Genomic DNA, 24,569 nt, shown 5'->3' on the forward strand with positions numbered 1-24,569 from the left:
AAAACCCAGACGTACGTCTCACGTTCTAGGATCATCCTGTATTGCTACGATTTCTTCCATCAGTCGACAATATCTGGACCCTCCACTTCATGTGCAGTGAAGTTACTTTACCAGGACTGCATAAAAATGTGGGTGAGCATTTTAAAAAGAACTGAGTAGTACTCAATGACACTTTATCCGACGTCGAGGTCGTCTCCGGGACCTTCAGTAAGAACATAACACAACAAACATTATGAATATCTTTAATTCACTTAAACATATATTTATTTAAACATACAATATGTCGATGACTTAGTCCCAAATATTGTCAAAGAGAAGATCTATACACAAATTGTTTGATAAACATTCTGCATAACTGTTGTATGATCAGTACTAACATTTAGAACGATTTTTTATAGGTATATCTGTCTTTTTTCCACCACAACAGTTTATATAACGCTATCTCTTTTAACGCTTTTGTAGGAATTATGACAAATTAGTGCCCTTTTTCGACATAAAAGCGATTATAATAGCTTAAGCATTCAATTAATTACGCAATCCGATTAATTTTAATCGCTTCGTCTGTCCCGTTCACACAACAGTTACAGAAATAGCCCTGTTTCCTTCTCGCATATTTAATAAATGTTCTAATTTCAAATATTGTTCCGTCTCGCTTGAACACCAACACAAGAATAATGTCACCTCCTTCTGTTTCTGTATTCGAAATTTAATTTACAAATAATGACGTCGATTATCCTTGAAAAGCGAACGCGTAGCCTTCGCCGAAGCTGTGCGGGCCTTTATCTTCAACCTCGTTATCGCGGTACTGTAAACGAAAAATTGTTTGATATTCTTCAATGTTATAATGTCCTGGTACTTTACAAAAATAGAGACAAATATCAAAAAGATAAATTTTCGTTAAAGGAGGGAGTTTTTTTTTATTGCTTTAAATGACTGCCGTTCGCCTGATGGTAAGCGATACAACCGCCCATAGATAGTAGAAACACCATCCAACACCTTAAATTACAAAGTATTGTTTGGTATTCCACTGCGCTCGCCATCCTGAGACATGAGATGTTGAGTCTCATTATGTCCAGTAGTTACACTGGCTACAATGTCCTTCAAACTGGAACACAACAGTGACTACACACTGCTGCTTGACGGTAGAAATAGACATTGCGGTGGTTCCTACCCAAGCGGACTCTCTCATATGATAGACCTACCACCAATAAGTAAATAGGTTTTATGTTTTTTTGATACCTGTCCATCATCGTTCCTTAGGTCCTGAGCCCTCCAGTTCTGCACGAAATACTGGCCGCCAGCTGGCCGCTGCCCCCCCTCGTAACCCTAAACAATAAAGAAAATGTTATTGTTGGATTCATCTGTGATTAAATTTACCAAACCTGTCCTAGGGTGCCAAAAAAGTGAACATACCTGGTTTTGCCTCCAGTGCTGCTGCGGTTCTGGTTTCTGCTGATTGTACTGCTGCTGTAAATTGTACTGTTGTCTTTGTTGAGCGTATGCTTGTTGATAGTAGTTATCTAAAAGTAGTTTTTTAGTAAGTAATTTGTAATTCATTTGTAATGGTATTTTGAATAATTCTGCGAACCTTGATTGTGCGGCGGCTGAGGTTCAGGACTTTTCGGTATGTGGCTTCCTTCGAGGATCTACAATGAAAAGAATATTTTTTAAATAACTGCATTTATCTTCTCTATTACCAGGATAGCATAAATGTAACGGAGAGCATTCTTCGATTATGCATGTCAGATCGATTCTTCTTTAAGGGTCTTTTTACAACTTAAGAGTAAATGCTACTTACTCGTCATATAAATGTATAAGCCGACCAAATACAAAAGTCAGACTAACGTAAATAAATGGTAATAAAATAAGTTCTGTCTGAATTAGATGTTAATTAGAATACCAATCAAATAAAATTTACTTGCAATTGTTAAAACAGGCCCTAAATATAAATGAGACGGATCGATTCTTCTCTAAATAATTTTTTATTAATAAAATGTACCAGGAATACATAGACACAAAGAGCTGACCTGGAAGCCCTCTTTGCCGGCGCGGTACTTGAGCTTGACCACCTGTCCGCTGGGGTCCTTGTACTGGTAGGCGCCGACGCGGGAGCCGTCGGGTTCTATCTGCTCTCCCGCAGCGAGGCCGTTGTCTGACGCATATTCGAAACGGAAACTACCCTCTGGCAGACGAAAAACATTAAACTAAATAAAGACTGGGTTTGGATTTAAAAGATATGCCCATCATTTCTGGTTGTCATAAATTTATGTTTGTCGGTGCGGTATTAACTCTAGATTAGAAGAACTACGCTGATTTGATTTTAGGCTCCAATATTTCCACATAACTTCTGATATGAATGTCCCCCTTCGAAAATATTCAAAATACTAGCTTTTGCCCGCGGCTCCGCTCGCGTTATAAAGTTTTTCAGGCTAAAGTTTTCCGTTATAAAAGTAGTAGTTTCCCAGGAGCCTATGTTTTTCCCAGGGTCCCAAACTGTCTCCATACCAAATTTCATCTTAGTACGTTGGGTAGTTTTTGAGTTTAACACGTTCAGGCAGACAGATGCAGCGGGGGACTTTGTTTTATAATATATCTTTTAGAACTTTTTAAGAGGAACAATCCCGTCATACATCATTATTGCATAACTTTAACCGTTTACGCAACGCACGCAACGGAAGCTCTCAAAACTAATAAATTGTCCCCGTTTTTGCAACATGTTTCATTACTACTCCGCTCCTATTGGTCATAGCGTGATGATATATAGCCTATATCACTCCACAAATAAAGGGCTATCCAACACAAAACAAATTTTTCAGTTCAAACTGGTAGTTCCTGAGATTAGCCATTACTGCTCCGCTCCTATTGGTCATAGCGTGATGATATATAACTTAGAGCACTGCACAAACAAAGGGCTATCCAACGCAAAAAGAATTTTTCAGTTTTAGCCTGGTAGTTCCTGAGATTAGCCATTACTGCTCCGCTCCTATTGGGTATAGCGTGATGATATATAGCCTATAGCACTCCACGAACAAAGGGCTATCCAACGCAAAAAGAATTTTTCAGTTTGGACCGGTAGTTCCTGAGATTAGCCATTACTGCTCCGCTCCTATTGGGTATAGCGTGATGATATGTAGCCTATAGCACTCCACGAACAAAGGGCTATCCAACGCAAAAAGAATTTTTCAGTTTGGACCGGTAGTTCCTGAGATTAGCGCGTTCAAACAAACAAACAAACAAACAAAAACTCTTCAGCTTTATATAATAGTATAGATTATTGAAAATATATTTTTATTGCTTTGAATTTCTGTAAGACGATTGGTAGTGCTTTTGACAGCTTTTTACAAAAGGCTGTCAGCGATTTACAGGAGGATCCTTATCCTCGGATTAATACAGAAGATTCAAGATCATAAAAACTTGATATACATAGATTATGGATGAAGGTTGATTAACATTTAGTACTTGCCAGAGGTAAGGGCTTGCTTGTGGTGCAGGATGGCGGCCTGCTGCTCCTTGCTCACTGGGTACGGCAGCCGCCACGGGTCGGGCTTCGAGTTCGGCGAGGGACCGATTGAGTTGGGTTCTGAAAAGTAATATCATTCAAATTTTACGTATGTGACGGGGGGATTGAATATGAAAGAATAATTAAACGTCCGGAGTAAAAATTAAACAAATTTATCGCTAAAATACGTAAACATAGAAATAAAGATCTTCATAATAATCTATAACAAAATTATTTAAAAACATTGTAAGACCAAGTTGTACCTCATGAGAGAAGCTAAACAACACGGAAATATGAGCACTATTTAGTTTTTTATATTTGAATCTGGCCACAATAACATCATTCCGATTCCGGCTGAACGACATGTATCCACAGCTATAAATAAATTTAAATAAATCCATCACAACACGCTTCTCGTATACTAGGATAACATAAGCTCACCTCGCCAAGCCTCGGCACCGGAGGGTCCGGGCGGAGGTCGCCACGCTTGCGTATACGTGCTCTGGGACGCGACGTCATTGGCTGGTGTGAACAGACCTTTCTGGTACCCGTCTACCTGCAAGGAAACATGCTTGTTTTGTTTTGTATATGCTAATGGGATATTGGAATACCCCGCCTTAGCGACTTCAGGGGCCTGGAGGAGAATTGGGAAGGAACTTTGGAAGAGGGAAGTATTGGGGAAGGATAGGATCCCTCATAGGATGGGCGCAGGGGCGGAGGGGAAATGTACGTGAGGCCCTCTGATGTGAATCAGCAACCATGAGGTATACACACATTTCTGTGTGTGCACGGCCGTGCTTTCAACGCGTATGGAGATCGCGTGCACAAGAATTTCCTCGGGGCGGGAGGTGGGGGGGGGGGTGTACTGTTGTAAAATACACAACTGATTAGGAGATCATGTGCTAACTGTTGCTAGTAACTAGTGACATCGCAAAGAAGTTGGAATTGCGTTAATTATGTTGTTATTCCGAGATATTTAATGGACAATTGCACTAGTTATGATGTGTTTAAAATAATTTTAGTGTTGCTTACGATTGGTGCCAAAAACAGGTATATTTACGCACGATCAAAAATATATTCTTTTCGTCTATTTTACTGATGGTTTTTTCTATGCATTGAAGCAAATTTCCCGTGCCTTGGTTTAAAAAAATCATTGATATTATTTTATTGGTAGCTAGAGCGTTAACGAAGGACGCTATAATAAAAGGAACGCAACAGACTACACTGAGTAAATGCAATATTTCTCAACATTTTAATATCGTTACATATCTAGTTTACAGAAATAACTTTAAACAACAACACAAACACAAATTTTGAACCATATCCTTTAAAGTCGGTTTAAACTATAGTCAAATATGAACTAGATTCGATGCGCCCACTCCACATGCTTAATGCAATATTACAATATTCATTATTTGCTGTCTATTTTTTTAATCAATTTCAATGCAGTTTTATATAAACTGTCTATTATACAATAATTTACGAATCAAATAATAACTATTCGTCTGATTATTTGATGAAATATTACAATAATAATTGCAAGGCCACAAAAATACAAAATGTCTAAATATTTAGAATTGGCAAACAAGTTTACTAGCATGTGGGATGTGGACTCTACAATTATTGTCCCGATTGTTCTTTCTGCGTATAGGTTAACACCAAAGAGCCTTTACAAACATTTTCAGAAGCTCTCAATTGGCCATTGAGTCAGAGGCCAGATGCAGAAAGCAGTATTGCTCGACACGGTACGCATTGTGAAGGGATTCCTCACTTTGATTCCCTAACCACAGGTGGCTTGAGTGTTGAGGTTCGCCATCAGAGGGTGATTCATGTTATTATATTTTTATATGCATTGGTTTTTTAAAAATATGTGTAACGATTTGACCCGACAGACGTTGTCCCGTCTTAACTATGAATTTGCAGCGCGCATTCTGTCAATCGCTGACAGTTATTTCAAATAATTAACAGTTATAAAAAAAATAATATTTTCGTTAAGTTTTTTTAAATTTTCTAAATTTCCGCGCAATTTTTTCTTTCATAAGAACCTTCTCCTGATAACAAACACTACAAAAAAAATAGTGAAATCGGTCCAGCCGTTCATGCGTGATGGCGTGACTAAGGAAAATAGGGATTCATTTTTATATATATTATTATTTAACGTAACTTTAAAAATAATGTAAGGTATAATTTCCTTCCTTGTAATAAATTCTGTGTTCTTACTCTGTTGTTGGCTGACTCCCAGGCGCGGTGGATGGGCTGGATGAGGGCCGGACCCCCCACCTGTTGTACACACTTACCTTAGTTCACTAGCTTTTGTCTCCAAATACCCTCTATATAACGCTATAAGTATGTTGTATACCGCATTTACTGAGATGTGGTTTATATTTGTTTTATCTTTACAGCAGTAGCAAGGAGTGAAATTTTCCAAAAGTGATCTCGACACAGCATAATATAGGTACTATATACAGTCTGCAAATCGATGCTAATGACAATTATATTTTACACTAGCTGACCCTACAGACGTTGTCCCGTCTTAACTATGTATGCACGCGCGCATTCTGTCGATCGCTGACAGTTATTTCAAACCACTGACAGTTATGTAAAATTAATATTGTCGTTAAGTTTTCTTAAATTTTCTAATTTTACGCGCAATTTTTGAATTTTTCTTTCATAAGAACCTTCTCGTGACAATAACAAATACAACAAAAAAAAATGGGAAACTGGTCCAGCCGTTCACGCGTGGTGGCGTGACCAAGGGAAATAGGGATTCATTTTTATAAATATAGATAAATTACGAATGGTATGTCGGCCGGCCGCCATTGCTTCAGTTAGGCACACCTCAGCAGACCCAGTTTTTACCGGTAACAAAATGTAATTGCCCGCGTTAAACAACTAACAAAAAATGCGTCACTAGAGCTTTGAATTTAAGCTGATAGGTAAAGGAGTCAGAAACTGCCTTGAGTTGCAATGGGAGGAATCAATTTATTTAAAGAAACGATTGAAAGTAGTGAAAGTAACAATGTCGATAAAAACTGCATATTGTTGATAAAAAGGGGTGATAGCCTAGTTGGGAGTGGAACGGACTGCCTAGAGCTAGTCCGAAGGTTCAAAACCCAAGGGCACACACCTCTGACTTTTCTAAAGTTATGTGTGATTCTTTGTGAGTTGTCGCTTGCTTTAACGATGAAGAGAAACATCGTGAGGAAACCTGCATACCTGACAAGTTCTTCAGAATAATTTCGAACGTCTGTAAAGTCTACCAACCCGTACTAGGCCAGCGTGGTGGACTGAAGCCTAATCTTTCTCAGTAGTAGAGGAGGCCCGTGCAACAGTGGGACAGTATATAATACAAGGCTGATATATTAAACTTTATTACAACGAAGGTTAACAATTAAGTAAGTCAACTCATAACTAAATCCCGCAAGACATTAGTCGAAACAAGTTTCCCGATTGGTACTGAACCTGAGACTACGGCAATCCGTTCCACCCACCGCTCCACATGATCAATTAACCACAATGATTGGAAAGTGAGGGCACAATTAACAGTTAGGCAACACATACCTCAGACCCACCCAACCAAGCCAATTTGTAACCTAATTTACTAAGTATAAGTTTACGTTATTTTATACATTGTCGTATATTCTATAGACACGAAGTCCATATAAACTATTTGTTCAAAATCTGAACTAAAATGGCAACCAAAACGTCACAGTTATAACCTATTTACTCACTAACAACAAATAATTTTACTTATTTGACCAATATTTTTTATTCAAAGCTAGGTTTACACTTAGACTCGAGTTCTTATGTCATAAGTGCCACTCCGTACACAACCACAAGCTGTCAATATTGACCATACTAAAGTCAGTTTGAATGGATTGCAGTTCAATTCAGTTGAACACAGTGAATGTTCGGAACAACACAATCAACATATTGGTTTTAATAGTAATCTTCAAAAAAATTTGAACATTAGTCTAAGGGGTGTAAGATGCGACTTAGCTTCGTTCGGAGGTGCTATATCAGCTGAGACGCTGTCAAGTTAAGGTCAGCATCTTAAAATAGTCCCTATTATACATCCCTTATTAACATCGGCTCAAGTGACAGTTTAAGTCACAATATGTCGGGTTTCGACAACTGACTTCTGTTTATGTAAGAACGCCAAATCAGCTGAAAAAGCTCTTTAGTTAAGGTCGGCATCTTAAGATAGTCCCTATTTAATAAACCCTTATTAACATCAAATCAAGTTATATCTTAAGTAACAATATGACACGGATTTTGACACCTCAATTTTTGTTTATATAACAACGTCGACTCAGTTGAAAACAAGCTCTTAAACGACACCTTAAGCTTGGTTTAATAAATAGTTCAATACATTAAATGCCTACTTGAGCTTTTACTTAAGGCGATACCTCAAGGTCCATTTTCATACATTTTGTTTCACCTTTAATCTGGGTAACTAAACAAGTATTGGCAAGTAAAGAATTTAAATTCACGTCTAGTTAGTGATTAGTTCTCGCAGTTGAAGAAAAACGTAAAAATAATTAATAATCATGGATATTTCGGCCTTTAAAATATAATGTGACGAAATTTTATAGGCAGAATTATCTTTCTTTTTTATTTATTTTTACGTTTTTCTTCAACTGCGAGAACTAATCACTAACTAGACGTGAATTTAAATTCTTTACTTGCCAATACTTGTTTAGTTACCCAGATTAAAGGTGAAACAAAATGTATGAAAATGGACCTTGAGGTATCGCCTTAAAGGCAGATGATTCATTATTAATATGATTTTAAAACTGAAGTTAACTGAAATAACATTGAAATTAAAGTAATATTCGGATTTTATTTCGATGTTTTTTTTACTTTTGTGAAGGCTGCAGTTTACGAAACGTCGAGTTGGGAGAAAAATAAAATATATAAAAAACGAAAACTAAAGTTATTTCGATGTCTAACAATCGCGTAACTTTAATTTCAGTGATCTAAAGAATTATGATGCATATCGATTAATTTCAGATAGGTAATATTATTTTTATTACAATTTGTTGATATCACATCTTAATAATTATAATTAATTATTTAATTAAGCACACTCAGCCACATAAACTGCTGAAAAAAATTTAATCATGAAGCCGAAATGTCTCAAGTTTAATTGAAGCATTTTTTTCTTTGTGTGAAATAAAGTAAATCCCCCTCTTTTTCTGTTAAAAGAGAAAACAAGTTAGTGAAACATAAAAGTGTAAAGGCGATTTGTAGGTTTAAATCTTTTGAGCTACTTATGTGGCTGACTGTAAATGTTAAGCGATGGAACCTATGTTTAAATTAATAATAAGACTTACTGTATTTTGTCTGTACGTTTGTGGCGCGTAGTAATCACTCTGCGCGTGCGCCGACGCCACCACGAAACACCAAAAACATATTAACTGAAACAATTGAAAAATATTAAGTAAAAATCACAGTTATAAAAGAGAAGATTATGTATATCTTTACTTTTGTTAAAAAACCGGAGAAGCGCAAGTTGTCCTCGCGCCGCGTGTTCCATACAAACTTAGGCAAGGTATCTAAGTATATATTTATACTTTTCACATTTATATCTTTAAACGTGTTCTAAGACATTGCTTCTTGCCAAGTTTTATGGTTCTAGTTCAACAGGAATTAGGTTTTGATTTTCTTGTAAAATTGTAAAATATACGACATAGTCATATATGTTGATCGCACTGACTTACTAGTTTGTTTAGGTAGTAGGCAAACACCTACTTTATATAAATAAAAATCAGTTGCCACATGTACGTAAGAGCTTCACTTGAGAACGGCTCGACCGGCTTGACTGATTCCTTTTTGTTGTGTTCCTAATTATCAAAAGGTTTGTATCAAAGAATAATTTTGAAAAATCTCCGGTAAACGTTGGCAATTTGGGTGATATTTTTGTGTGGAAATATTGTATCGCACACGCCTAAATCTCTAAAATGATTTAGCCGGTTTCAATGCAAATTACTTATACCTAATGTTAGTTTCAGCTTGAATTATAGTATAATTTTGCACCCAATAGGTGGCGTTTGCTTGACCTAAATTAAGATGAAAGATAGTCTACATATAAAATACGATTTGTGGCAGGACATTTGACAGGCCTACTAATTATTTTTTATAAAATCATACTCATGTACAATACCAACGTTTTACAATCTTATAACATGTTCTTTTGCAACTATTGTCTTGTTTAAATCTTTAATTAAATAGTTTTAAAAAAGTGAGGTTAAGTTTTCTTAATTTTGGCACTTACCCGCATTTTAGAGGAGTGTAAAGAATCACAGTGCACATGACAGCACACGGTCGCACAGTGGCCACATTATGAAACCGCGCTATATATAAGTTTAGCAACCAAGCCACTGAACCAAAAAATAACAGGTATTTCGTATGCGCGCCCTTACGTACAAAAATATAAGCGTCAATTCTTAATTTAAGACTTGAAATCTAGTCTAGGTCTAAATATACCTTTATCTAATGGCAGCAAAATAAATGCAATAGAATGGTTTATCAGGTCGAACAATCAATGTTTTAAGTTACTGAAGTTACCCTTTATTGGAATTAATATTTCAAAAAGCAATGGGTTTGTTTCTTATTAGGTACCCAAGCCATGAATGAATCTCTCCTAGCCGAATTTCGGCCATAGCGTCCAATCTCAACAGAGATCAGCCACGCAGGAGATATTATATTCATAAGTGTGTGCGCAATACACAAGCACTCTGTTCCTTCACTCTCATAGTCCGGTGAGACGATCCGACATGACCGGAGAGATCAGGCCCAGGACTAACGACTACGTGCATTCCGTTGATCGGAGGTATCACATCGACTTCCTGACTCCGAGCTGCGACTGAGTAATTTTTAAGATGAAAAAACCCAGTTATAATTATTTTGGCCCGACCCGGGATTCGAATTCAGAACCCCAGTTCGGTAGTTGTATTCGTACCGGGTACGCATTACAACTATGCCACCGAGGCTATGTCACTCAAGACATATAGGCTGGTTTATCCACTCAGCCTGCCTCTTTGGAAGAAAGTCGTGAACTTTATAATGAGTCAGTGGTGAAGTGTGAAATTCTTCAAAAGGTAACCCGAGGAAAAAAATGCTTTAGGTAATATATCGCGGCCAATTTGAAAGAAAACAAAAATTAAGACAAACGCAAATAAACCTAAAAGGAAAGTGTTTGAAAGGATGCTTCGCCACTGATGAGTCTCACTGCATACACAAAATTTTAATAAATTTACTTAGATTATTATTTACCTTGAGTGCCGATTCACGTTATTAACTCGTAAATACGTCAAAAATTGTTAAACATATTTAATAAGAATAATTAAAGTAATTTTGCTATCGCTGTGTGCATATATCCTTATCAATGCTATTATATAAAGCTGTAAAGTTTGTTTGTTTGAACGCGCTAATCTGAGGCATTACTAGTTCAAATTAAAAAAATCTTTTAGTGTTGGATAGCCCATTTATCGAGGAAGATTATAGGCATATATTATCACGCTATGACCAATAAGAGCGGAGCATGGATGAAAAAGGGTGTAAAAACGGGGAAAATTTATTTCTTTCGGGACTTCTGTTGTGTGCGCTGCGTTAATGGATAGATGTCAACAATAAATATGTATGACGAAATTTTTCTCTCCTTAAAAATTGCTTTAAATATAAAGATCCCGCTGCATCCGTCTGTTTGTCTGAGCGTGATAAACTCAAAAACTACTCAACGGATTTCGATGAAATTTGGTATGGAGACATTAAGACCCTGGGATGGATAACGGGTATTTTTATTCCTGGTAAATATATATTGGGACTTTTATTCCGGAGAACTCTTGCAGGCGGGCGAAGCCGAATCAAAACCTAATAACATAATATTATTGCAAGCTTCAATCCAACGGAATCAGGTAAGTTGGTAGATTGTTATCAGAGTGCTGGCCGAAAACTTGTTAATTATATTCAGTAAAAAAAATAATCTCTCCATTAGATCAAGTTATTGTGTCCTATCTTATATTATAAATGGGGAAACTTGACATTTTTTTTGGATGTTTGTTAGAAGTAAATGCAGAGACAATATCTCGGCCAATTACAAGCAAAGACATTAAACTATATAGTCAGGAATAGACCACACATCAAGGCCAAATTTGCTCCAAATATTTTTGCTCCAAAAATTATTTCGTTTTCGTTATTTCCAATACCCATATAATCTTACAACTCTTTGATTACTAGCATGAGAATTGAAAAAAAGAATTCTAGGATTATATAGAGCGGATATTAGGAAGATTATCATACAAAAATGCGCTCATGCGATGGTTACGCAATCTACCGTGAAATAGGAAATCACGGTATGGAAAAATTACTTAATATTTTCGCATATAAGTATACTTATTTTCTGTATTTTTTTTATTTTTGCATTAGTATTTAAGGGCGCTATGACCTCTTGTCTTACGGACAATTCAAACAAGATGACTTATTACCAATTGGTAACTTTTGAAGCAAAAATTTCCTTATGTCCGGTCTATACTGTTTAATATCTTTGGAATGGAACGACGTCAATTACGAATCGCGTATTCTTGGGACAATTAAGGTGGGTGGTTTGTGTTCTTACAGTCAATGACCCAGACATTTATAATAATAATATCAGCCCTGTATTATATACCGTCCCACTGCTGGACACGGGCCTTCTCTACTATGTAGAGGGATTAGGCTTTAGTCCACCACGCTGACTTAGTGCGGATTAGTAGACTTCACACACCCTCGAAATTCCTATAGAGAACTCAGGTATACAGTTCCTCAGGATGTTTTCCATAACCATTAAAGCAAGCGATCATTCACAATAGACACATATCTTTAGAAGAGACAGAGGTGTGTGCCCTTGAGATTTGAACCTGCGGACATTCGTCTCGACAGTCCGTTCCACACCCAACAAGGCTATCGCAGCACACGCTTACCGTCAGGAATTTTATTTCTCAAACTTTAAGGCGTAATTTTAGATCGTTCGATATTTATTGCCAATTGGTTAGTCACGTCACGCGGAGTGAGTATGTCGGTCACTCATACTCTAATGGACGCACGCTAGCCACAAACCGCGTGGCGCTCAGCTGTAGTTATCACACCAGACGACACAGTTACTTAATTAATGCAGATGTTATTAATAATAGTATTTAAAAAACTGTGTTACTATGCGAAATAAATATTACTTAGTTATTTAACCAATGCAGATATTATTATAATAATATTTTAAAAAATGTTACTATTCAGAATAAAGATTTATTATTATAAATTTGATTGATAATAAAGGTTATGTGTGTAGAAATAACTTTTTAACCAACTTTAAAAAACGGAGCTTCTCAATTCGACTGCATTTTTTTATGTTGACTCCAAAATAAGCAACCAGTAATTTTTGTTTTTTAGTGGTTTTTGAAGGCGGTAGAATTATTTGTTAAAACATTTTTATTCCTCATACCAACTAATACAGGTAAAATAAAATCCAAAATACACAAAACATTTTAATAAAAATATTCAACATAATTTTGCTTGACTGGTTCTACATTAAATAATCCGACACCCACGGGGACATGTCGCTCGTGTACTTCTGTGGTGGGATATCGTAAGGGATCACCAGGCCGTTCCCCCTCCCTTCGTCCAGGGGGAAGAAGTCTTCGTTTATCTGTGGAACAAGAAATATATAATTTTCTGGTGGGATATATTTTATATCCGTCCGGATAGCGACCACCACAAGGTGTTAAAACCTGTATATTCGGCTCCAACAGGCCGGCGTAGTTGTGTCGACTGTCGAGGGGCAATCATCTCTCGTCAGTCGACATTCCATTGAACCCTTCTCCACTTACCATCAGGTGCAGTGAGATATGTCCGAATATAAAAAAATATTCTTTAACAAGAATTAAGGACTTCAATATTTTTGATGAGATAAACATAGTTTGTGTTTTCTTTTGGATTGTAATTATTGGACATAAGGTATAAAATGGCATTATGATTCCTTCTTAACCCAATTTCAGTCAGTCATCTCGACGGAGATCAGCCACGCCATGTTATAGTGCACAAGTGTATGCGCAATAGACAAGCACTCTCTGTTCCTTCACTCTCATAGTCCGGTGAGACAATCCGACCTGACCGGAGAGAGATCACCAGGACCAGCGGCTTTAAGTGCATTCGGAGTCGCGAGGGGGTATCACACCAACTTCCCTCCGAGGTGCGACTGAGTAATTTAGATGGAAATCCAGTCACAAGTATTTTGGTAGTCATACCGTGTACTTACAACATCACCGAGACAGTCAAAATAGTATTTGCCGTATGTCAGGGAACCTTTATTTCGAGATAATCGCAGTTTTATACTATATGTAAAAACGAGATAGAGAAACTTTTAAAGTTTTTTTTCAACAAGTTCTAAACAAGATACCGTTATTTAGGCTAAGTTCATAGGGTATTTCTTTAAGCTATCAGACGACATAAAAACCAAGTTTTTTTTTGAGATACCGCTTTTGAGCTTGGTAGTATTATAATTTCAAAGATCCACTCACAACGAACCGCGGCAGCAGCAGCACACCAGCCTCGTAGCTCATGACCCTGAGCGCTGCGTTGCCCTTGTTGATGGAGCCCCAGGCCGCTTTGCTGACGTTGGCGGAGGTCAGGAGGAAGTACGCAGCCCTCTTGTGGTCTCTGGAGACGCGCGTGTACGACTTTATGTGAGGCATCGCGCGGTCACGATGTGTGGACGTTGCTCGCCATTGACTGCGGGGTGGAAATGGTTGTGGTGAATAGGGTGTAGGGGTGCTAAAAGGTGATGAGGGTGCATTGAGGTGCACAGAAGTGTAGGCGGTGCATAGGTAGAGGATGAATGTAGGTGTAGGGGTTATTCTAGGTGTAGGGGTGATTCTAGGTATAGCGGTGATTTTATGTGTAGGGTTATTCTAGGTGTAGGGGTGATTCTAGGTGTAGGGGTGATTCTAGGTGTAGGGGTGATTCTAGGTGTAGGGGTGATTCTAGGTGTAGGGGTGATTTTATGTGTAGGGTTATTCTAGGTGTAGGGGTTATTCTAGGTGTAGGGGTGATTCTATGTGTAGGGGTGATTCTAGGTGTAGGGGTGATTCTAGGTGTAGGGGTGATTCTAGGTGTAGGGGTGATTCTAGGTGTAGGGATGATTCTAGGTGTAGGGGTGATTCTAGGTGTAGGGGTGATTCTAGGTGTAGGGATGATTCTAGGTATAGGGGTGATTCTAGGTGTAGGGGTGATTCTAGGTGTAGGGGTGATTCTAGGTGTAGGGATGATTCTAGATGTAGGGGTGCATAGAGGTGTAGAGGATGCATAAACGTGTAGGGGTGACTAGAGCTGTAGAAGAGTACCTGCTCCTAGGGTGAATAGTATAAAGACATGTAAATTTTGATAACACTTACATAAGCATTAGAAAAATAGGCTACATAATATCACAGAATTTCACTTCGAGTTCCTAGAAACAAATTTATTTACACTAGATGATACTCACTAGAGGTAGTTGTTGAGCCAGGGTTGTTTGGCGTGCGCCTCCGCGGCGTAGGGGAGGCAGCCGCCGCCCAGCAACCCGTCGTGAGACTGCTTCACGTTCTCTGCGATAAAGTGATATACAAACTGTTTTATCGGCTTATAATTTGCCACCGCTATAGAGGAACAGATGGTTGCGTTCCTCTATGGAAGAGGATTTCCAGTCAGGCAGATGTTTGTGACCGGCCGCGGCCCCTCCTACAGTTCCTATTCGGAGGTGGTATACAACGCGTCGCTCAAATTCTGCAATCGTAATCCAGAATCGTCTATCGCCATCTTGCGTGATTGCTATGCGATAAATCATTACAGTTGTGACAATACCACATAGTTCTTGTAGTTCCATGGATGTTGACGAGATGGCGTTGTGTATATTAATTGTACCGCCACACTCATGGACGAAGGTAGTGGCGAGAGTTGAAATTTTCCGAAAAGGAACCCAACTACATATAGGTACTGATGATGATGATGATAAATGCGGTCTACAAATCGTTCTGATAATTAGATTCTACATAAAGGAAAGCCGGGAATCGGATTATACGGACCCTTTGCCACTGGAAGTTGAAGTTATTTTTGACGGGTTTTGTAAAGGTGGCGATTTAGCTGAGGTTGTGATTTAGATCAGTCAACGCAAGCGCAAGCGCACAAGAATTGCCTCGGGGTCGTTATGTACTAATGTATGTAGACCATCTGATGATAGCCGCTGAAAATATAGATGTGTCAACTCGAGTTACTAACTCGAGTTGAGTTTAGATCGAGTCAACTCGAGTTGAATTCTCTTTAACTCGAGTTTAAATACTTACTTAATTTATGTTACAAATATTTAATGTTAAATACATGAAACATAAATACATGATGAATAAATTAATTCCTTTTTTATTGGTAAGTTACATTTGTAAAAATAATCCAAAACAAATCAATACTCAGTTTCATTTTACCCAGTCAACTCGAGTTACTTAACTCGAGTTGAACTCGAGTTACGTGAATTTCAACTCGAGTTAGCTCGAGTTGTGTTTATCCCGAGTTGGCACATCACTAGCTGAAAATCAGTCTTGTCATCGGCTCTCCAACTAGTTGTTGATTGAGTTATAGAATATAATTTAAGCTTTTTTTATAACATGTACCGCGACAATTATTCTTTCTTACTGCGTAGCGTTATTACATTAACACTAGAGTAAACAGCATCTCACCTAACGAAGGATACACTAGTTTGAGGTCAGGCGGCGAGGACAGCATCTGCGACTGATTCCTTATCTTCGTGAAGTAGTGCAGGAAGTCGCCCGTCAGCCACAACTATAACAAAATCACTTAGTTTTGTGTTATTAGTATTTACTTTAGAATTAAACTATTTTTCGTATTTTATCGCGGTTTTAATATTTGAGTTTTCTCCCGACGTTTCGAAGACTGCAGCCTTCATGGTCACGGGGGGGACTGAGGTGTTGTTCATCCAATTGTAACTTTAATATTTACTTTCTTTTAATATGTATTAGTTTTTCGGTGGATTTTCTTTTATATTCAATTATAAATAATATCAGCCCTGTATTATATACTGTCCCTGCTGTATATAATACAGGGCTGCTGGCTACAGGCCTCCTCTACTACTGAGTGATAAGGCCTTAGTCCACCACGCTGGCCTAGTGCGGATAGACTTCACACATCCTCAAAATTCCTATAGATAATTTCTCAGGTATGCAGGTTTCCTCACGATGTATTCCGTCCTTCCTTCTTCTTTTCCTTCCTTAAAGCAAGCGATAATTCACAAATACATAATTTTAAAGTCAGAGGTGTGTTTAGGTTTTGAACCAGCGGACATTCGTCTCGGCAGTCCGTTCCACACCCAACTAGGTTATCGCTTTGACTTATTTAATTGCAATTAGTGCATACGTTTCATAAGCGAGAAAATGATTAATAATGGCTTCCTCTTCAGCGATGAGACGACCCTTGCCAGGCCTTACCAGGTACTTCACTACATCAGTCTCCAGTTAACCATGTTTGTACCTGGAGGGGAGACGCAGCGTAGGCAGTCCTCCCACGAGATGGACCGACGACCTGGTGACGGTCTGAGTCCGATGGATGAGAGCACAGAACCGGTCCCTGGCCCTCAATGGGACTATTTCCAGCAGTGGACGATTCCCGGCTGAAATGAATGGAATGTACCTTGGGCTCCTTCCCGTAGCTGCCGAGGCTGCTGGCCTGCGCGAGGAGTGTCCAGTGTCGCTGCTCCGCGGGGGGTACACAGCAGTGTTGGCGCAGCAGCGACCCCACTCGGGTCAGCGCCCAGTCCATGTCGAAGTGGGAGCCTGGGGCCGACGCTACTAGGAACACGCTAGGGGATGCGATATTTCAATATGGTTGGTGTAATTATTTTGACATTGCGTTACTAAATGAAACCACGTGTTCGTCTTTATCTTCACTAACTGGGCCAAAAAGTCATCCATGAGTAACGTAATTTTGGCCTAAAATCTCAGTTTTACTTTTTGTAGTTTACTGTGGATATGGCGTGTGCATGTAAGTATTTCTGACGGAAAGTGGGATGTCGTTTCGACGAATTCTCTTAGAGCAATAGTGGCATTAGGGCGTGTAAAATGAAAAATACTTTTTTTTATATTTAGGGTACAAGTAACTTATTGTAGTGTTATTTTGAAGATAAATATGGTTTCATTAAACGTAATGTCAATATCACCCTTTACAAGTATAATAGGGAACATAAAAAAAATATTATCTTATTTTATTTTACTATATTTGGGAAATTAATTAAAGATACTCTCAAAGAAACCGAATCACAAGTTTCCACTACTAAATTATACAATCTAAAAATAGGAAATACTGTGCTCTGCTAACTAGTGAATAAAAGTAAGATTATAATTAGTTTCCGAAAAAATAACTCACAAGTAGCTGCTTAAATGTTTTCGAAGAGGTATTGTATGAATCTATATACAAGAGAAACATGATGTTATTGAAAGCTCGCTCGCAATAGGTAAGAGTTTTGTCTATAATTCATATATTATTCCACAAACTTACTTGATATTACTCATTTAGTATATTATTCAATAAACTCACTTGATATGGCTGAAGTCGCATCTCTTGACCCTCTCCACGTAGTGGGCGAGCTGCGGCATGTGGTAGTGGTTGAGGTACCGCAGCAGGGACCTCTTGAAGAAGGTCGGGGACTCGCCGTCGCACGGCATCGCCTCCGCGGGCAGCTCCGGGCAGCGCGGGCTGAACCAGAGCCTGGGGGGGGAGGTAATCAATCTACTATCCCTGAGGGTTTAGGTCTTAGTCCACCACGCTGGCCTAGTGCGGGTTTTTCACAGATGGTAATGTAAACGGAAAATGTAGTTGTAATGCGTATGGGATACGAGTACGAATCCCGCGCTGAGGTCCTGGGTTCGAATCGCGGGTCGGACCAAAAATAATTGTGACTGGGCTGACAAGCCGTTGGTCCTGCGCCTGATCTCTCTCCGGTCATGTCGGATTGTCTCACCGGATTATGAGAGTGAAGGAACAGAGAGTGCTTGTGTATTGCACACAAACTTGTGTACCTATCTATACTATCCAATCTTCGGTTTAGAGCGATTCATTTATTTATGACCTTTATATTGCTACTACTACTAATCCCTACGTAATATTATAATGTTTGAAAAAATTGATTTAAAAGTTTCAGGTGATTTCTAATACATGATTTAAAATGACAATTCATGTTTCCACCTTTATTTATCTATTATAATTTAAATTTTTTACTGAAAAAAAAACTGAATTTCGTAATATATTTAAAATTAAAAAAATAATACGCTAGAAAAAAAATGTGATCGAGTGGGTTGTCTCACCCCTGGGTCCTGTTCTCCCAGTCGTCGATGTACAGGTTGGCCGTCGAGATCACGACTCGGAGCGAACCGTCCTCGTAGCAGAGCAACATCATTTTTCTAAAAAACAACGTAATTTAAAAAAATATATATACAGAGTGTTTTTGAGAATGCCTTTAGTGAAGCCACATAATACTCATTTTTGTGCTTTATTATTATCAAATATTTACGTTATATAAATAATATTAGTAACAAATATTATTATTTTTGCCGCTGTACTAATATATAAATTTGCATGCTGTGGTCTCCTATAATTGAAGAGGCACGTCACATTGTTAATTGTACAAATACTAGGACATTGTATTTATTATATGCCGTGTATTATTTGTTGGAGGTCCTTAAATAAATAAATAAATATAAATTATAACACAGAAAGAATTATTTAAATCCGGTGAAAAATCAACGAGTTATAAGTCTTTCAATTTCGGTAGAAAGAGTAAGTTACAAGAAACAGAAAAGAGGCGCAATACCCACGTGTGACGTCGTCGGGCATTACGACGCGTGCGAAAGAAAGAGATGAAGCGATATTCCCACTTCGCGCCCACTTCGGCACATAGTAACATTTGAAATATGAATTACTGGCTCATTTTTGAACCAATTTTAATGCAGTTATCGCAAGAGGGTTTCTTTTTCGTATTATTAACCATTACATATAGAATAATGTACAAAATAAAACACAGGACGGCCCCTATTATCTTCTGTTGAAAAAAATATTTGACATACATAATTATAGTAATTAATTAATTCTATTCATTATTGTATATACTTTGTGAATCCTTCTTTCATATGCCGGTTGAGAGATGGGTCAATACAACGCACTTTTACAAGCACGCTGCGGAATCCATTTGACTTAGACGACCAGACTGAATGACGTCAATACGTTTTGCGTCGACCCCACATCAGACTACAATAACGGTAGACCTCTGTGGCTAAAAATTGTTTAAAAGATGGCAAAAAATTGTCTTAGTTTACGTATCGCGGCAAATTTGACAGAAAACCAAAAATTAAAACGTAAATGAATCTTAAAGGGACACTTTAAGTAATATGTATAATTCACGATACATGCAATGTGTAGAAACATTAATATTAATGGAGGCTTATCCCTCTCACAACATAGTTAAATTTAATAGTGTATAAAGTAGCGAATAACAATAAAGTAGATTTAGTAACATTAGTAAAAAAAAAAAAACCGGTAGCAATAGGAATGTTCGCTTTTCGTTCTTATAGACGCTTCGCCATTGGTAGGTGTTTAATAATAAAAAACACTATTATACAAAAACATAATAATTCATATATATCTCACGTGTGATGCTTCCCGAACGGCGTTGCCATGGTAACCAGATGCGCGTCCACCTGCGGCTTCTTCTTAGATATATTCTTTAGGTCCGAACAGTCCTCCCCGTACAGTATTGTCAACTTCTTTTCACTAGAAAATATTGCCAATTTGCATATATTTTATATCCGCCCGTATAGCGAACAAAGTATACAAGGTGTTAACACCCGCCATAGTGGCCCACGTGTGGCGCGTTCCGGGATCAGCCTGTATATATCTGGTTGTAACAGGCCGGCAAAATTATATGTATCATAAGCATTGTAGCCAATGTAACTACTGAACATAAGACTTAACATCTCATGTCTCAGGATGGCGAGCGCAGTGAAATACCAAACAATACTTTGTAATTCAAGATGTTAGATGGTGTTTCTACTGTTTATGTTCATTAAAATTAATATTTACTAATAATAAATGAGAACTCGTGGTAATGCAACTAAATCTCACGTACCACTACGATCGTTGCCATTCCTAGCTATGAATAATTTGGCGCTATTACTATCATTATTAAACTTGAACGAGTGAAAATTAATATTATCAAAAATTATTTTGTTTAATTGTCAACTATACAGTTAATTCCCAGTTTTTTTTTTGGTCCTACAAATTGTTCTAAGTAACCACATTTTGGTTCCAAAAGGACTATAAAATCACAGTGCATAATTTATATTTGTTAATGTTCAATAGATTTAATTGAAAGTTGTTTCAATGTCTCACCTGTACCCCGCGAAGTAATACTGAGCGAGCAGCCAACCAATCTCCACCATGAAGTTTATTTGTAAGGAGCATTTCAACTCGCCCAAGCTGTGGTCTAATATTTCTGAAACAACATTACCTTCTCTAGTATCAATTAGAATTAATGGCCATAGGAATGGAACGGAATTCTATGACGATGGTCTACAAGTCCAAGCCACCTCAAACTTTTTGATAATACTTATATTCTCAACTATATCATGGCTTAAGGCTGAAGTTAAACATAACATTAATGTAAATAAATATTAAACAATTAAGCTCGCCGAATTCCACGAAATAACTAAGCCATGCAGGGTTTGCTAGGATGGGTACAACCATATAGGAATAATAAGGTATGTAAAGTCTGAAAATGAAAAAAGGCCAGTATGATGGACTAAAATTAAAACTCTCTTAGTTCTAGAGGAGGCTTGGTAGGATATTTGTGTCTACCTAGATGTTAACACCAAGTGTAGAACCATTGAAGCCCACGTAAGTTTGTTGGGTTCTAGAATCACCCTGTATATATCTGGTTTTAACAGGCAATCATTGTGTAGTTTGGTGACGGGTACACATTGCAGGTCAGTCGACACTATCTAGAATCCATTCCAGTTTCACAACTGCAGTGTAGCTGCTGTCGTGGTTGTATAAAAGAAGATCCCATGCCTAACAGAGCCTGCTGATAACCTATTACCAAGTCCTCTTCCCATCTCACCTTGGAATGTGATGGAGTATGGCTGCGAGTGCGTCTCCTTGGCAGCTGTGATGGTGGTGTAGAATATGTGGTAGGGCGCGCTGGCGGCGTGTTTGGCGGCCATCTGACCCTTCGGCCGCACCACGTTGAGGTAGCTCTCGACTCGACGCGTGGGCGGGACTATGGGACGGTAGTCTGAATCTGTAATATAATAAATAATATTAGTATTGTATACTGTCCTACTGCCTTCTCTGCTACCAAGTGAGTTAAGGCTTTAGTCCACCGCGCTAGTCTAGTGTGGGTTGGCAAACTTTACATACACTCGAAATTCTAATGGAGAACTTTCAGTTATAACACTATGTTTTCCTTAACCGTTAAAGCAACTATTCACAAAAAAAATTCAACGGTTGTAATGTTTACTTCTAACATACCACTGAACATTTTTACAAACATATCCTTCAACTAGTTTTTTCTGGCGACTTCACACGCGGGTAAGTCTTTACAGGATAAAAGTCGCACTTTATATTTTCCCAGGATAAAAAGCCTGAAGCACTTAGGAGTAATGTAGCTTCCTATTATCAGCTTTACATATTAGTAAAATAGTAAGTTCCATACCTTTCTTTTTGTCTGTTTTAACATCTGTTCTGATTGGTGATTTACTCTTCTCTCTGCTTCCTTTTCCTGTATCTTTTTCATCTTTCTTGTCTTTTACTTTTGGCACGGTTAAAATTTTTGTTACAGTACTTGTGTCTTGAGTACTGGTTGGTTTTGTTTCTTGCTTTACATTTGATTGTGTTGAACTGAAATATAAGTTTGTTTTTATTTTGAAATAAATAAGCAGATATGAAAAATGTGCTGATATGAGCCTATTTCATTGGCATAGCTATAGACTTTATATGTGGGAACAGCGTTTGAGAGCAAAATGTTTTGCCATATTCCACGAAAGTCCTGCATCACAGTACTATGCCCTGTAAGAGAAAGGCTTTATCTAGGGTAAGCTATGACGTTTCTAAGGTCTTCGCTGCCCATCATTGCCTCTTCAGGCCACAACCATAGCTACTTCCCTCATTATAAGTATGATAGGGTGTGACTTCTATGTCATTCAAGATACAAATTCTAATCCTAATCATATAATTCTTTAATTAAAAAAATATGTACCAACATATATCTAATGACATAAAAAAATTAACATGTTTTCTTTATTTATTTCTTTAGTAGGCAAACAAGTGTGTGGTCCGTTTGATGGTAAATATCTGCTGGCCATGGACTTGCAATGCCAGAGATACAGAAAAGTCACGCTTGGAGAACACTAATGCAAGTTCATTAAAATATTTATTGGTAAAATTGCCAGTTCTTTACCTGCTCTCAGCTTCATTTTGTGCACTATCTGCAGGTTGATACAACTTCTTCTCTACAATAACATCTAGTTGTTCCGTAATCATGTGCCTCTGAAGGCTGTACTTGTCTGGGATGGGATATGGACCGCTGCCATTGTGTGCGTCGAGGATAGTTTCTACTGTGGACACATTTATTTATTTGTACTTCATATATAATTATATATATTGTTATATTTTATATAGGTAGACATCATGCTGCGAGCATTCTCTCCTAGTTAATCTTTGATTGATGCAGAGATGAACAAGGTAAGTGTCTTAATGATAAATATAGTGTATACAATTACAAAAATAATATCCGAATATTAATTAATTCTAAATATATCAAAGAAACACAAAAATACATTCAATTAATACTTTATGTACAAATAAGTATATAATGTTTTAATGATATTTAGAGTTGTTAATGAGATAAGTGTTAAACAAAAGTATTAGCACTTGGAGAAATTTCATTTCTACATTATTTATTTACTATAATAGTCATAAATAATATTCAATATCAAATACAAAAATATTATTGGTTTTCCATGTTTTCATATACAAATTCTTATTAGAATTTAGAACTAAATCTAAATGCACAGTATTTCTATACATTTTAACAAATTTTATTAGTAATCTTTCTGTTATCAAAGGTACTCAAACGTCACCTACACAACGTAAACAAACCAAACAGCTGATACATTTCTAAAATTGATTATAAAAGTCTCACAATGCGGATGGCTAAATTCCCTGAAGTGTGCCGGATTCCTCCTGTAACAGTTCTCGCCGTAATCACAAGCTTTCTTCACTCTTTTCGCAACTTTATCATCTAAAACGAAAAACGTAAGGTATTTTTTTGGAAACAGATTTTAGCATTTTACATGGCCAGAACGCGATTAATTCACCTGCCATTTGCTTGCGTTTGTTAGAATCCATCACTTATATGTAAGGGAATATTTAAATAACTATTTAAAACTACTATTTGTGAAATAAATTAAGTTTCAATCATACAAGTAAATTCCGTTTTGAACTTTATAATCACTGACAAGTGTCTGATTGACAATGACAACTGACATTAACAAAGCTAAGGAAGTATGATTCGTATTTTATATCGATTGCGCTATTTTATATTTCAAACACAAAATGATTATGTACTACGATACCAAATAATAGTGTAATACACACTACTACAGTTTATTAATTGTTTATTGGCATCTCTCTTTTTAGCCAAATCACAATAGATCGTCCCCAAAAAACTCTTACACAGGACCGCCCTTAGCAAACTATTGCTCCAGACGTCCGGTCTGATTTGGATTTTGTGCTCCCAATATTATTGATATTTAACAAATGAATCGAGCGGCGATAGCCTAGTTGGGTGTGGAAAAGATTGCTGAAACGAATATTCGTAGGTACAAAATCCAAAGGGCACACACCTCAGACTTTTTAAAAATTATATGTGTACGCTTTGTGAATTATCGCTTGCTTAGCGGTGAAAGAAATCATCGTAAGGCTACACACATACCTGAGAAGTTCTCTA

At 37.5% G+C, this 24,569-nt stretch overlaps 2 protein-coding genes across 2 annotated transcripts; both read right to left on the bottom strand.

Annotated features, from left to right (window-relative positions):
• Positions 1 to 226: 226 nt before the first annotated feature.
• LOC115447159 lies at positions 227 to 9,831 on the bottom strand. Its single transcript, XM_030174131.1, has 9 exons — positions 9,777 to 9,831; positions 8,836 to 8,919; positions 3,941 to 4,055; positions 3,464 to 3,580; positions 2,028 to 2,182; positions 1,589 to 1,646; positions 1,414 to 1,520; positions 1,240 to 1,326; positions 227 to 805 (listed from the first exon to the last, which is right to left on the bottom strand). Exons 1-9 carry the CDS (start codon positions 9,780 to 9,782, stop codon positions 731 to 733), a joined length of 804 nt encoding a protein of 267 aa, XP_030029991.1. The 5' UTR covers positions 9,783 to 9,831; the 3' UTR covers positions 227 to 730.
• A 3,176-nt stretch (positions 9,832 to 13,007) lies between these two features.
• Positions 13,008 to 24,088, bottom strand: LOC115447163 (probable tyrosyl-DNA phosphodiesterase). Its single transcript, XM_030174135.2, has 14 exons — positions 23,938 to 24,088; positions 23,763 to 23,861; positions 23,019 to 23,175; positions 22,275 to 22,459; positions 21,681 to 21,860; positions 20,954 to 21,056; positions 20,213 to 20,335; positions 18,874 to 18,969; positions 18,107 to 18,277; positions 17,204 to 17,372; positions 16,237 to 16,339; positions 15,015 to 15,114; positions 14,053 to 14,263; positions 13,008 to 13,181 (listed from the first exon to the last, which is right to left on the bottom strand). Exons 1-14 carry the CDS (start codon positions 23,966 to 23,968, stop codon positions 13,059 to 13,061), a joined length of 1,851 nt encoding a protein of 616 aa, XP_030029995.2. The 5' UTR covers positions 23,969 to 24,088; the 3' UTR covers positions 13,008 to 13,058.
• Positions 24,089 to 24,569: the final 481 nt, after the last annotated feature.

Source organism: Manduca sexta, chromosome 26 (genome assembly GCF_014839805.1).
Source record: "Manduca sexta isolate Smith_Timp_Sample1 chromosome 26, JHU_Msex_v1.0, whole genome shotgun sequence".
In the NCBI taxonomy this organism is placed as follows: Eukaryota; Metazoa; Arthropoda; class Insecta; order Lepidoptera; family Sphingidae; genus Manduca; species Manduca sexta.